Source organism: Pristiophorus japonicus, chromosome 5 (genome assembly GCF_044704955.1).
Source record: "Pristiophorus japonicus isolate sPriJap1 chromosome 5, sPriJap1.hap1, whole genome shotgun sequence".
NCBI lineage: Eukaryota > Metazoa > Chordata > Chondrichthyes > Pristiophoridae > Pristiophorus > Pristiophorus japonicus.
The window spans coordinates 5,818,130-5,830,372 of record NC_091981.1 but is presented as its reverse complement, the minus strand read 5'-3'; the positions used below and the strand labels follow the sequence as shown (position 1 = coordinate 5,830,372).

General features: G+C 51.1%; 1 protein-coding gene across 2 annotated transcripts in view; it reads left to right on the top strand.

The window, feature by feature from the left end:
• Nucleotides 1-12,243, top strand: part of nek11 (NIMA-related kinase 11) — a 388,331-nt gene that overhangs the window by 107,359 nt on the left and 268,729 nt on the right. For both annotated transcript variants that reach the window (XM_070879780.1, XM_070879781.1), the window contains 2 exons: nt 6,209-6,327; nt 8,146-8,210. In XM_070879780.1, coding sequence (XP_070735881.1) covers nt 6,209-6,327; nt 8,146-8,210 — 184 coding nt within the window. The remainder of the gene's footprint in view (nt 1-6,208; nt 6,328-8,145; nt 8,211-12,243) is intronic.

The following is a 12,243-nucleotide window of genomic DNA, read 5'->3' as shown; positions in this document are numbered from 1 at the left end:
GCAGGAAGTTTCATGTTCAGCCATGAACTCATTGAATGGCGGTGCAGGCTAGAAGGGCTGAATGGCCTGCTCCTGCACCTATTTTCTATGTTTCTATGTTTCTATGTTTCCCGGGTCTGTACACACCCCGTACACCCTCCGTACACACTCCGTACACACTCTGTACCCACCCCGTACCCACCCCGTACACCCTCCATACCCACCCTGTACACACCCCGTACACCCTCCGTACACACCCCGTACACCCTCCTACCCACCCCGCACACCCTACGTACCAACCCTGTACACACCCCGTACACACCCCGTACACACCCCGTACACACCCCGTACACATGCCGTACGGACCCTGGAGGCCGGGATTTCTGCCCCATAAAAGCACAGAAGCTTCATCATCCTAATTGACGTCCGCTTGTGACTTTGCAAGAAATGGCACTGTTGGATTGAGTTGCAAAATCTCCAAGCTAACTGTGAATCCATTTGCTATATTTAGCTGTTGGCTTTCCATGTCGAGCTTGTAACTGTGGTGGGTGTAAATTGAATCTGATAGGACACGAAAACCTTTTAGAAATTCGTCAAGAACATATGCTTGAGGGTGGCTGCTTTGGGTCTAGGGCTTCTAACATGACTCATGACACTCTGCCGTTACACAAAAGCAAAATACTGCAGGTGCAGAAAATGCTGGAAATACTCAGCCGGTCAGGCAGCATGTGTGGAGAGAGGAATAGAGTTATTGGCGGGGGAGAATCGCGGTCAGAGGCTTTCTGCGTACGAACGCCTCCAACCCGGAAAAAATCTTCGAAAGTACCTGGTGGTCCCAGAGGAACTTGGGATCCTGGTCAGAGGCCGAGATTCGCTGCGCAGTGCACAGGGTGATGTCTTTCAGGTACGTACGTACTTGCTGGAGTCACGTGGGCCTGGACCACCAATCACTGCGCAGTATTCTCATTGATAAAAATGGGAGCGCTGTTTGTATGGACTCTCATTACTATCAAAACACCGAAACACAGCATAAAAATAAATAGAACACCTCATATTATGTATGCAGGCACCTTGGTAATGATTCCAAACATAGAAACATACATGGAAAATAGGTGCAGGAGTAGGCCATTCGGCCCTTCGAGTCTGCACCGCCATTCAATGAGTTCATGGCTGAACATGCAACTTCAATACCCCATTCCTGCTTTCTCGCCATACCCCTTGATCCCCCTAGTAGTAAGGACTACATCTAACTCCTTTTTGAATATATTTAGTGAATTGGCCTCAACAACTTTCTGTGGTAGAGAATTCCACAGGTTCACCACTCTCTGGGTGAAGAAGTTTCTCCTCATCTCGGTCCTAAATGGCTTACCCCTTATCCTTAGACTGTGACCCCTGGTTCTGGACTTCCCCAACATTGGGAACATTCTTCCTGCATCTAACCTGTCTAAATCCGTCAGAATTTTAAACGTTTCTATGAGATCCCCTCTCATTCTTCTGAACTCCAGTGAATACAAGCCCAGTTGATCCAGTCTTTCTTGATAGGTCAGTCCCACCATCCCAGGAATCAGCCTGGTGAACCTTCGCTGCACTCCCTCAATAGCAAGAATGTCCTTCCTTAAGTTAGGAGACCAAAACTGTACACAATACTCCATGTGTGGCCTCACCAAGGACCTGTACAACTGTAGTAACACCTCCCTGCCCCTGTACTCAAATCCCCTCGCTATGAAGGCCAACATGCCATTTGCTTTCTTAACCGCCTGCTGTACCTGCATGCCAACCTTCAATGACTGATGTACCATGACACCCAGGTCTCATTGCACCTCACCTTTTCCTAATCTGTTACCACTCCATGAGGCAGGGTATGATACTTGAACTGTACAGACTGGAGTCCTTTGTTGCAGCTCCTAGAGTGAGGACACCAAGAGGTGAGCTCCTTTTTATACTGGGTTACCTGCAGTGTACAGGTAACCCTTAGGTTTCCAGCAGCAGCACCCTCTGGTGTACAGGTAAGGTGTGTACAGTGTAAAGGTACATTCAGTGTTACAGACATCATATAACAATACAAGTATGCATACATAACACCTCATATATTTAAAATTAATTGAAATTAAATGTTTTAGAAAAGAAATATAGTTTTTGGATTTTTTTTAATGTGTTTTAATAGGGTTAAAAATAAACTTACCTTAATGGGCAGGGTTTTTAATATAAAAATGAGTGTATTTCATTTTTATACGTTTTAAAACTCTTGCGCTGGTAAACATAAGCTGTGCGCCTGCTTTTACCAGGCGTAAGAGTTTGAAGGACATTCGTTGGGCAAATACCCGATCTCTCCCGCGCGGATCTCCTTCTCCCGGGGATGCGGAGGATCTGTACGGAGAAATCCTGACCGATCGGAAAAGCTGGTTTTCAGCGCATGCACACCGCGCCCCGAGAACGGGCTTTTGCGAGGCCTCGCCGGGTCAGTGTGCAATCCGTATACCCCCGGCCAGGCCGGGATTTTTGGCCAAACGTTTCAGGTCGATGAACCCCTCGTCAGAACTGGAAAAAGTCGCAGGATGTGACAGGTTTTTAAGCGAGTGCCGGGGCTGGGAAAGGGGGAGGGGGTGTGGGGGGGAGAACAAAAGGAAGGTCGTTGTTAGGATGGAAGGCAGGAGAGATTAGAGACAAAAGGGACAGTGGTGCGAGGTGATAGGAGATGGTAATGGGACAAGTTAAGAAACAAAAGATAAGTCTAGATAGGGTGCAAATGGAAAAATCACCAACAGCTGCCGTGAGAAAGAAAGACACAGAGAAAAAGAAAAGAATATGGGCAGAGGGTGTGGTCTGAAATTGTTGAACGTGATGTTGAGCCCGGAAAGCTTGTAAAGTGCCTGATCAAAAGATGAGGTGCTGTACCTCCAGCTTGTGTTGAGCTTCATTGGAGCAGTGTAAGAGACCGAGGACACGATATAATTTGGACTGGAGTTTCAGTTTGCTAACATAAGACATAACATAAGAATTAGGAACAGGAGTAGGCCATCTCGCCCCTCGAGTGTGCTCCGCCATTCAACAAGATCATGGCTGATCTGGCCGTGGACTCAGCTCCACTTACCCGCCCGCGCCCCGTTGCCGTCTCTGTTTTCGCCCCGGAGGAGCGGCAATGGCGGCGGCGGCCAGCTCCCAGCGCCCTGCCGGGACATTCGGTGCCGGTATCGAAGGGATGCGGAGCATTACCACCTGGGGAAGGCGAGCCGGTGTTCATGGCCCCCCCCCCCCCCCCCCCGTGGTTGCGACGTCATCTCGATTTTTTTTGGCTCCCGCCCGATCCGTAGCGCGCCACGGCGCCCCCTGGTGGGACCGCCTGGGAGAGCGGGCGTTCCGAGCTGTAGCGGTCGCAGTGAGTGTAGTGATGTCAACCTTGGGTAAGTGTGATTGTTTTTTTTTTTACGATTTATGTTGTGGTGGTGCGAGTTATTCATTGGGGATATTTTTGGTGGGGTTTTTTTTTCCAGTCCCGGCCTCTCTCGGGGCGCTCCGAGCGCAGCTGTTTAGCTCGGGGGGATTCTCAGTTGCTCAGCTGGCCTAGCGCCCCGAGAGAGCTGTGCAACGCCGCCATTACCGGCCAGAAATCGGCAAAGCCGAAAATGCAGCCCAATAGTTGATGTAAATAAATGGTTGCCCTGTTCGGTAACCCCAGCTCGCCTGAACAAATCAGATATAACGTGGCACCACAAGGAATGTTCATCGCACTGGCTGACAGGGTCCTAAAGCAAAGGTTGAGCTGCGGTGACAGACCCCCGCTGGGAAGGAAGGGTGGGGGGGGGGGCTCCCCGAGATGTGCTCCGGAGAAAGTCTCTCCCATGGTTGTGGCTTCCTGCGTTCTCCCCAATTTCCCCGTCCAGCGAGAATCGCAGCTCGGGAGGCACTTGGGGCGAGATGACTGATCTGGTGGGGAGCAGGAGTGGGAAAGGTCAGCTTGGAACCAACTTCACAAACAGCTCCGGTATCAAAACACAGCCAAATAAGGGCAGTACTCGTTTGGGATTTTTTAATTACGATTATAAAAAAAAAAATGTTTCCATGTCATTAATCCAAGGTTTTTTCGGTAAAATTCACCGCGGAGAGAAATTGGAGCCGGAATTGCCGCGAGCTGGGTTTGGTGCGCCCACTTTGAATTCAATGAAAGTTTAGTGCAGCCGAGGCAGGAAACACCGGCCCCGTCGCGGAATCGGCCTCTTCCAGGCAAAATAACGTGTGGAGTGGTAACCGGACGTCCGCGGCGGGGGGGGCGACTCTTGGCGCCATGCTACACGACACAACGTCGTTTCCCTTCTCTTACCACCCTCCGCTTTACTGGGAACGCCCCAGTCACCACCGCTTCTCGCCCCGAGAAACTGTCGGCACCATCGCCCCACGCCGACCTCACATCACGCGGGGGCTATTCCCCCCCCCCCCCCGCTGGGTGATAAAGGGGAACGGCGGCATGGCGATGGTGTTCGTGCACTGCGCCGGTGCGCTAATTGCAGGGCGTGGCGCAAACCACTTTTCGCCCGTCGAGCCCCGGGGGGCACTTCCTGGTGGGGGGTCAGTGGGCTGTCTGGCTTTACCTTTAGTGCCTTTCTGAGAAGGGCAATGCCGGTCACAATTAGCTCCAGCAATTTATGTAAACGGATGGTTACGCATTTAACGGCATCTCAGTAGACACCAAGTCGCTGGAGAAATATCACCAACGATGTCGCCGCAGGATCCTGCAAATCCCCTGGGAGGACAGACGCACCAACGTCAGTGTCCTCGACCAGGCCAACATCCCCAGCATTGAAGCACTGACCACACTCGACCAGCTCCGCTGGGCGGGCCACATTGTCCGCATGCCCCAGACACCAGTCTCCCAAAGCAAGCGCTCTACTCGGAACTCCTACACGGCAAGCGAGCCCCAGGTGGGCAGAGGAAACGTTACAAGGACATCCTCAAAACCTCCCTGATAAAGTGCAACATCCCCACCGACACCTGGGAGTCCCTGGCCAAAGACCGCCCAAAGTGGAGGAAGTGCATCCGGGAGGGCGCTGAGCACCTCGAGTCTCGTCGCCGAGAGCATGCAGAAACCAAGCGCAGGCAGCGGAAGGAGCGTGCGGCAAACCAGTCCCACCCTCCCCTTCCCTCAACCACTGTCTGTCCCACCTGTGACAGGGACTGTGGCTCCTGTATTGGACTGTTCAGCCACCTGAGAACTCACTTTTAGAGTGGAAGCAAGTCTTCCTCGAATCTGAGGGACTGCTTATGATGATGATGGTGATAAGTCTACTTATAAGAGATAAGGGGAACAGAAAGGGTAGATGGAGAGAAATTATTTCCACTGGTTGGGGATTCCAGGACTGGGAGCATAATCTAAAAATTAGAGACAGACCTTTCAGGAGTGAAATTAGGAAACACACAAAGGGTGGGAGAGGTTTGGAACTCTTCCACAAACAGCAATTGCTCGATCAATTGTTCATTTTAAATCTGAGATTGATAGCTTTTTGCTAACCAAACGTTCCTATATTCCTTTGTAAAGAGGAGTGTGATGGAATACTCTCCACTTGCCTGGATGAGTTGCAGCTTCAACAACACTCGAGAAGCTCGACACCATCCAGGACAAAGCAGCCCACTTGATCAGCACCCCATCCCCCACCTTCAACACTCACTCCCTCCACCACCGGCGCACCGTGGCTGCAGTGTGTACCATCTACAAGATGCACTGCAGCAACTCGCCAAGGCTTCTTCGGCAGCACCTCGCAAACCCGCGACCTCTACCGCCTAGAAGGACAAGGGCAGCAGGTGCATGGGAACACCACCACCTCCACGTTCCCCTCCCAGTCACACACCATCCTGACTTGGAAATATATCGGCCATTCCTTCATCGTCGCTGGGTCGCAATCCTGGAACTCCCTCCCTAACAGTACTGTGGGAGCACCTTCACCACACGGACTGCAGCGGTTCAAGAAGGCGGCTCACCACCACCTTCTCAAGGGGCAATTAGGGATGGGCAATAAATGCCGGCCTTGCCAGCGACACCCACGCCCCGTGAATGTATCATAAAGTAAGTCTAAAAATTTAATTTATTTTAGATATTAAACTAGCAATGTAAAGCCACCTTTACATGTTATGGCTAAAGATTACCCTGAGGTATTGTGGAATCATCCATTTTAAAAGCATAACAGAAGTATTTACTTGGTGTGCAAGTTGAATTTTCGGTTTTGTTTAATGTTTTCAGGGTAGAGATCTGCAATGTAAAATTGAGGAGTATAAAGGAGCTGGTTTGACATTCCCTGAAATCCAAGTCATCGAGTGGTTCATACAGTTACTGTTGGGAGCCCAGTACATGCATGAGAGGTACAATCTCTATCTCTTTTTCCTCTGGACACTTCGATTTCAAAATTCCCATCCTTGTTTTTAAATCCCTCCATGGCTCTCGCCCCTTCCTATCTCTGTAATCTCCTCCAGCCCCGCAACCCCCCGAGATCGCTGTGCTCCTCTAATTCTGCCCTCCTGAGCATCCCTGATTATAATCGCTTCACCATCGGTGGCTGTGCCTTCTGTTGCCTGGGCCCCAAGCTCTGGAACTCTCCCCTCCCCCGCCGCCCCCCCCCAAACCTCCGAATTTTGAAATCGAGGCGTTGCTTAACCGGAAGCCAGTGTAGATCAGCGAACACAGTGGGTGATGGGTGAGTGGGACTTGGTGCGAGTTCGGACACGGGCAGCCGAGTTTTGGATCACCTCTAGTTTACGTAGGGTAGAATGTGGGAGGCCAGCCAGGAGTGTGTTGGAGCAGTCAAGTGTAGAGGTAACAAAGGCATGGATGGATGAGAGCTTCTGTAGCGGATGAGCTGAGGCACAGGTGGAGACGGGCGATGTTACGGAGGTGGAAATAGGCGGTCTTAGTTATGCTGCAGATATGTGGTCGAAAGCTCATTTCAGGGTCAAATATGACACCAAGGTTGCGAACAGTCTGGTTTAGCCTCAGACAGATCTCACTGGAAAGCATTAGAGGATATATATATATATTTTGTTTTAACTTTTAACTTGTGCATAGTTAGTGCTCCTGAGAGTCATGCTGTCAGAACATGCAAGTAATTAGGAAGATAAATGTTGGCCTTTATTGCAAGGGGGATAGAGTATAAAAGTAAGTTAGTCCTGCTACAACTGTACAGGGTATTGGTGGGACCACACCTGGAGTACTGCGTGCAGTTTTGGTCTCCTTATTTCAGGAGGGATATACTTGCATTGGAGGTTGTTCAGAGAAGGTTCACGAGGTTGATTCCTGAGATGAAGGGGTCGTCTTGTGAAGAAAGGTTGAGCAGGTTGGGCCTCTACTCATTGGAGTTTAGAAGAATGAGAGGTGATCTTATTGAAACATATAAAATTTTGAGGGGGCTCGACAAGGTGGATGCAGAGAGGATGTTTCCCCTTGTGGGAGAATCTAGAACTAGGGACATAGTTTCAGAATAAAGGGTCGCCCATTTAAAACTGAGATGAGGAGGAATTTCTTCTCTCAGAGGGTTGTAAATCTGTGGAATTCTCTGCCCCAGAGAGCTGTGGAGGCTGGGTCATTGAATATATTTAAGGCGGAGATAGACAGATTCTTGAGCGGTAAGGGAGTCAAGGGTTATGGGGAGCGGGCAGGAAAGTGGAGCTGAGTCCATGATCAGATCAGCCACGATCGTATTGAATGGCGGAGCAGGCTCAAGGGGCCGAATGGCCGACTCCTGCTCCTATTCCTTATGTTCTTGTTCACAGCGGGGGGAATGGTGTGGGGACGAGAATAATTTTTTTGGGGTGGTGGGGGGGAAACGGAGCGGTTTTGCTGTCAAAATGTCTTACCTCTTGTTGAAGAAAGCACTTAGCGATGACGGCTGAATGAGCCTTTGATTTCGGCAATTATCTTGTCGCATCTACTGGAGAGCTTGTGGACTGCTGTTCCAAACAAGCAGATGAAGGCAGTTAATTGGGGAAAAAAATAAGCATTTGTTCATTGCAGCTTATAGTCATTGATATAATCATCAAACAATCTTGCCACAAGCTTCAGCGGAATCGCCTATTTATAGTTATTTTATGATTTGTGCATCTTATTTTCTTTTAGCCGCAGGAAGCTGCCTTTGTTTAATCTGTAAAGCTGAGCTGCAAATGACATTTTTTTATTCATCTCCACAGAAGGATACTCCACCGAGATCTAAAAAGCAACAATATCTTTTTAAAAAATAACATTGTGAAAATAGGTAAGGATTGCCAGAAACTGAATCCATCTGTCTTGACTATGCTTTCCTGATCATGCTGCCCACAATTGATGCTTGGTTGGCTCAGTGGGGAGCACACTTGTCCTTGAGTCAGAAGGTTGTGGGTTCAAGTCCCACTCCAGGGACTTGAGCACACAAATCTAGGTTGACGCTCCCAGTGCAGTACTGAGGGAGCACCGCACTGTTGGAGGGGCAGTACTGAGGGAGTGCCGCACTGTCGGAGGGGCAGTACTGAGGGAGCGCTGCACTGTCGGAGGGGCAGTACTGAGGGGGTGTCGCACTGCTGGAGGGGCAGTACTGAGGGAGTGCCGCGTTGTCGGAGGGGCAGTACTGAGGGAATGCCGCAATGTCGGAGGGGCAGTACTGAGGGAGTGCTGCACTGTCGGAGGGGCTGTACTGAGGGACACCGCACTGTCGGAGGGGCAGTGCTGAGGGATGCTGCACTGTCGGAAGGGCAGTACTGAGGGAGCGCCGCACTGTCGGAGGTGCGGTCTTTTGGATGAGACATTAAACCAAGGCCCTGTCTGCTCTCTCAGGATGATGTAAAAGATCCCACGGCACTATTTCGAAGAAGAGCAGGGGAGTTCTCCCCAGTGTCCTGGGGCCAATATTTATCCCTCAATCAACATAACGAAAACAGATTATCTGGCCCTTATCACATTGTGGGAGTTTGCTGTGTGTACAAATTGGCTGCCGTGTTTCCTACAGATCAAAAAGTACTTCATTGGCTGTAAAGCGCTTTGGGACAACTGATGGTAATGAAAGGCGTTATATAAATGCAAGTCTTTTTTTAATGAGCTAACTGTGACACATCTGCTCTGTGTGCAGGAGGTATATTGCATTTGTTCAGCTGATTTATTCATATTAAATGCCAACCAAATGAGCACTGGCTCATTATCTGCCAAAAAATGTTGTCGACTTCCTTCGTTACTGACACAATGTGTCCTACTTTTAGCTCCCAGGGTTTCTATGGCAGACTTATACTTCTATCATTGATGTACATGGGGCTAGATTTTTCAATTTGACATTTTCGGGGCGGTAATGGCGGCGGATGAGTGGCGGGGAAAGTTAGCGCCCGGGAACAGTTAGCGCCTCAGTGGGCAAGTTTGGGCCGCGGGGCTCTGAGTCAGGGGGCGCAGCGCTAAGGGAGGCGTTGTACCCCCCCCCTCGTGGGGCATTAGGATGGGAAACTCCCGAGCTAAAGAGTGGGGCCGGGAGCGCTCCCAGCGACGCCTGGGGGGGGGCGTTGGGGACACAGAAACATTCCCAAAACATCGCCCCCGCCTCCACAACACAAATCGCTGAAACAATTCCAAGAACAAACACTCGCACTTACCTCAGGAGCCCATGACTCACCTCCCCGCTGTCGGGATGGTGGGACCGCCCTGATTTCCCGGGCGGTCGCTGCGGGGCACGCTGCGGGACGGACGGGTCGGGCGGGAGACAAAACTCGCGCCGGTGTCGCGGCCCAGGGGGGCGTTGCACACACCGGGGCGCAGCTCTTCCCCGCGCCGCCGCTAAACCCGACCCGAGGATCACCGCGAGGCGCCGGAGGCTGGCCGCCCGCCCAGAACATAACATAACTGTAAAGTCCTGTCCCTCCAGTACAGACTCACACGAGGCACATGCTGAAGTCAAGGTCATTCTGGACCTGCACCTTTATTTCACAGCACTCGAGTGCCACACTTGCCTGAGACCTGCCTTTATATACCTGCGTGGAACAGGTATGCAGTGTCTCCTGCAAGTGCACCCCCGGTGGTAAGGTATGCTTGTGGTTACAGGTCATATCCAGTTACAGTCATGTAAAGCATGGTAAGATACAGTTATATACAGTCGTGTGAGATACATGACATCACCCTCCCCCAAGGTCTTATTGTCTTTATAGATTCAGTCTCTCATGTGGTCTACGCTCTCGCGTGGAGCGTCTTAGTTGCAGTTCAGTTGTTTGCCTTGGTGCCTGTTTTTCTTTCAGTGTGATTGCTGGTATCTCGCCTGGACTGTCTGTTTCGTTCAGTATGATTGCTGGTATCTCGCCTCGGCTGTCTGTTGAGACTGCCCTTTCCTCAGGTTGTTCCCTCTGTCTGTCCACCGGGTGTAGTGTGAGTTCCACATTGTAGTCTGCCTCTGGTTCTGCAGTATTGTTGGTGAATTTACTTTTTACTTGGTCTACATGGCTCCGGCAGGTTTGGCCATTGTCCATTTGTACAACCAGTAGCCTGTTTCCTTCCTTGCCTGTTACTATCCCTGCAAGCCATTTGGGGCCCCTGCCATAGTTTAGCACAAACACTTTGTCCCCTATCTCATTCCATCTCCCCCTCGAATTTCGGTCATGGTATTCAGTTAGCTTCCGGTGCTTTGCCTCAACAATTTCATGCATGTCTGGGAGGATTAACGAGAGCCTAGTCTTTAAGGTCCGTTTCATCAATAGTTGCGCGGGGGGAACCCCAGTCAATGAATGCGGACGAGATCTGTATGCCAGCAGCAGTCACGACAGGCGACTCTGCAGCGTGGGACCTTGGATTTTTAGCATGCTTTGTTTAACGATTTGCACTGCTCGCTCCGCCTGGTCATTGGAGGCCGGCTTGAACGGTGCCGTCTTAACGTGATTTATGCCGTGGTCAACTATAAAATCTTGAAATTCTGTGCTGGTGAAGCACGGACCATTATCACTGACCAATATGTCAGGAATTCCGTGCGTTGCAAACATGGTTCTAAGGCTCTCCACAGCGGTGGAGGTGCTGCTCGAGTTTAAAATGGTGCACTCGATCCACTTTGAAAATTCATCGACGACAACGAGGAACATTTTGCCCATGAATGGGCCCGCATAGTCTACGTGCACCTGCGACCACGGTTTGTTGGGCCAGGGCCAGGGGCTTAGGGGGGCCTCCCTGGGGGCATTACTGAGTTGGGCACAAATGGTGCACCGCTGGACGCAGAGCTCCAAGTCCGTGTCAAAGGCCAGGCCACCAGACGTGGGATCTGGCTATGGCCTTCATAAGGACGATCCCCGGGTGCTCGCGGTGGAGCTCCCGGACAAACGCCTCTCTGCCTCGCAAGGGCATAACTACTTGGCTGCCCCACATCAGGCAGTCTGCTTGTAGTGACAGCTCATGCATGCGCCTATGGAAAGGTTTGATCTCCTCGGGGCAGGCATCACGAGCCTCTGCCCAGTCACCAGTAAAAACACATCTTTTGACTAAGGATAACGTGGGGTCGCTGGCCGTCCAGTCTCTGATTTGGCGAGCTGTCATGGGCGAACCTGTGGATTCAAAGGCATTGATTGCCATGACTATCTCACAGTCCTGTTCGTCGTACCCTTCCGTGGTCGCCAGGGGTAGCCTGCTGAGCGCGTCGGCACAGTTGTCTGTGCCTGGTCTGTGCCTTATTGTGTAGTCGTAAGACGCCAGCATGAGTGCCCACCGCTGAATGCGCGCCGAGGCGTTGGCGTTTATTGCCTTGCCCTCAGATAGCAGGGACGTGAGGGGTTTGTGGTCGGTTTCTAACGCGAACTTGGCCCCGAAAAGGTATTGGAGCATCTTTTTGACGCCGTACACGCACGCGAGCGCCTCCTTCTCCACCATACCGTACCCGCGCTCCGCCCGCGAAAGTGACCTGGAGGCATAAGCAATGGGTTGTAATTTACCCGCATCATTGACATGCTGTAAAATGCACCCGACCCCATACGCTGACGCATCACATGTAAGAACCAGCTTTTTATCTGGGTTAAAAAAGGCTAAAACACTGTTGGAACACAGAAGGTCGCGTGCCTTATTGAAGGCGAGTTCCTGGGCGTTCCCCCAAAACCAATCGCACCCCTTTCTGAGTAGCACGTGGAGAGGCTCCAGCAGCGTGCTCAAGTTCTGCATAAAGTTCCCAAAGTAATTGAGTAGCCCGAGAAAGGCGCGCAGTTCTGAGACATTCCGGGGCCTGGGTGCCAGGCGAATTGCTTCTGTTTTGGACTCTGTTGGGCAGATTCCATCAGCGGCAATCCTTCTGCCCAAAAATTCAACCTCGG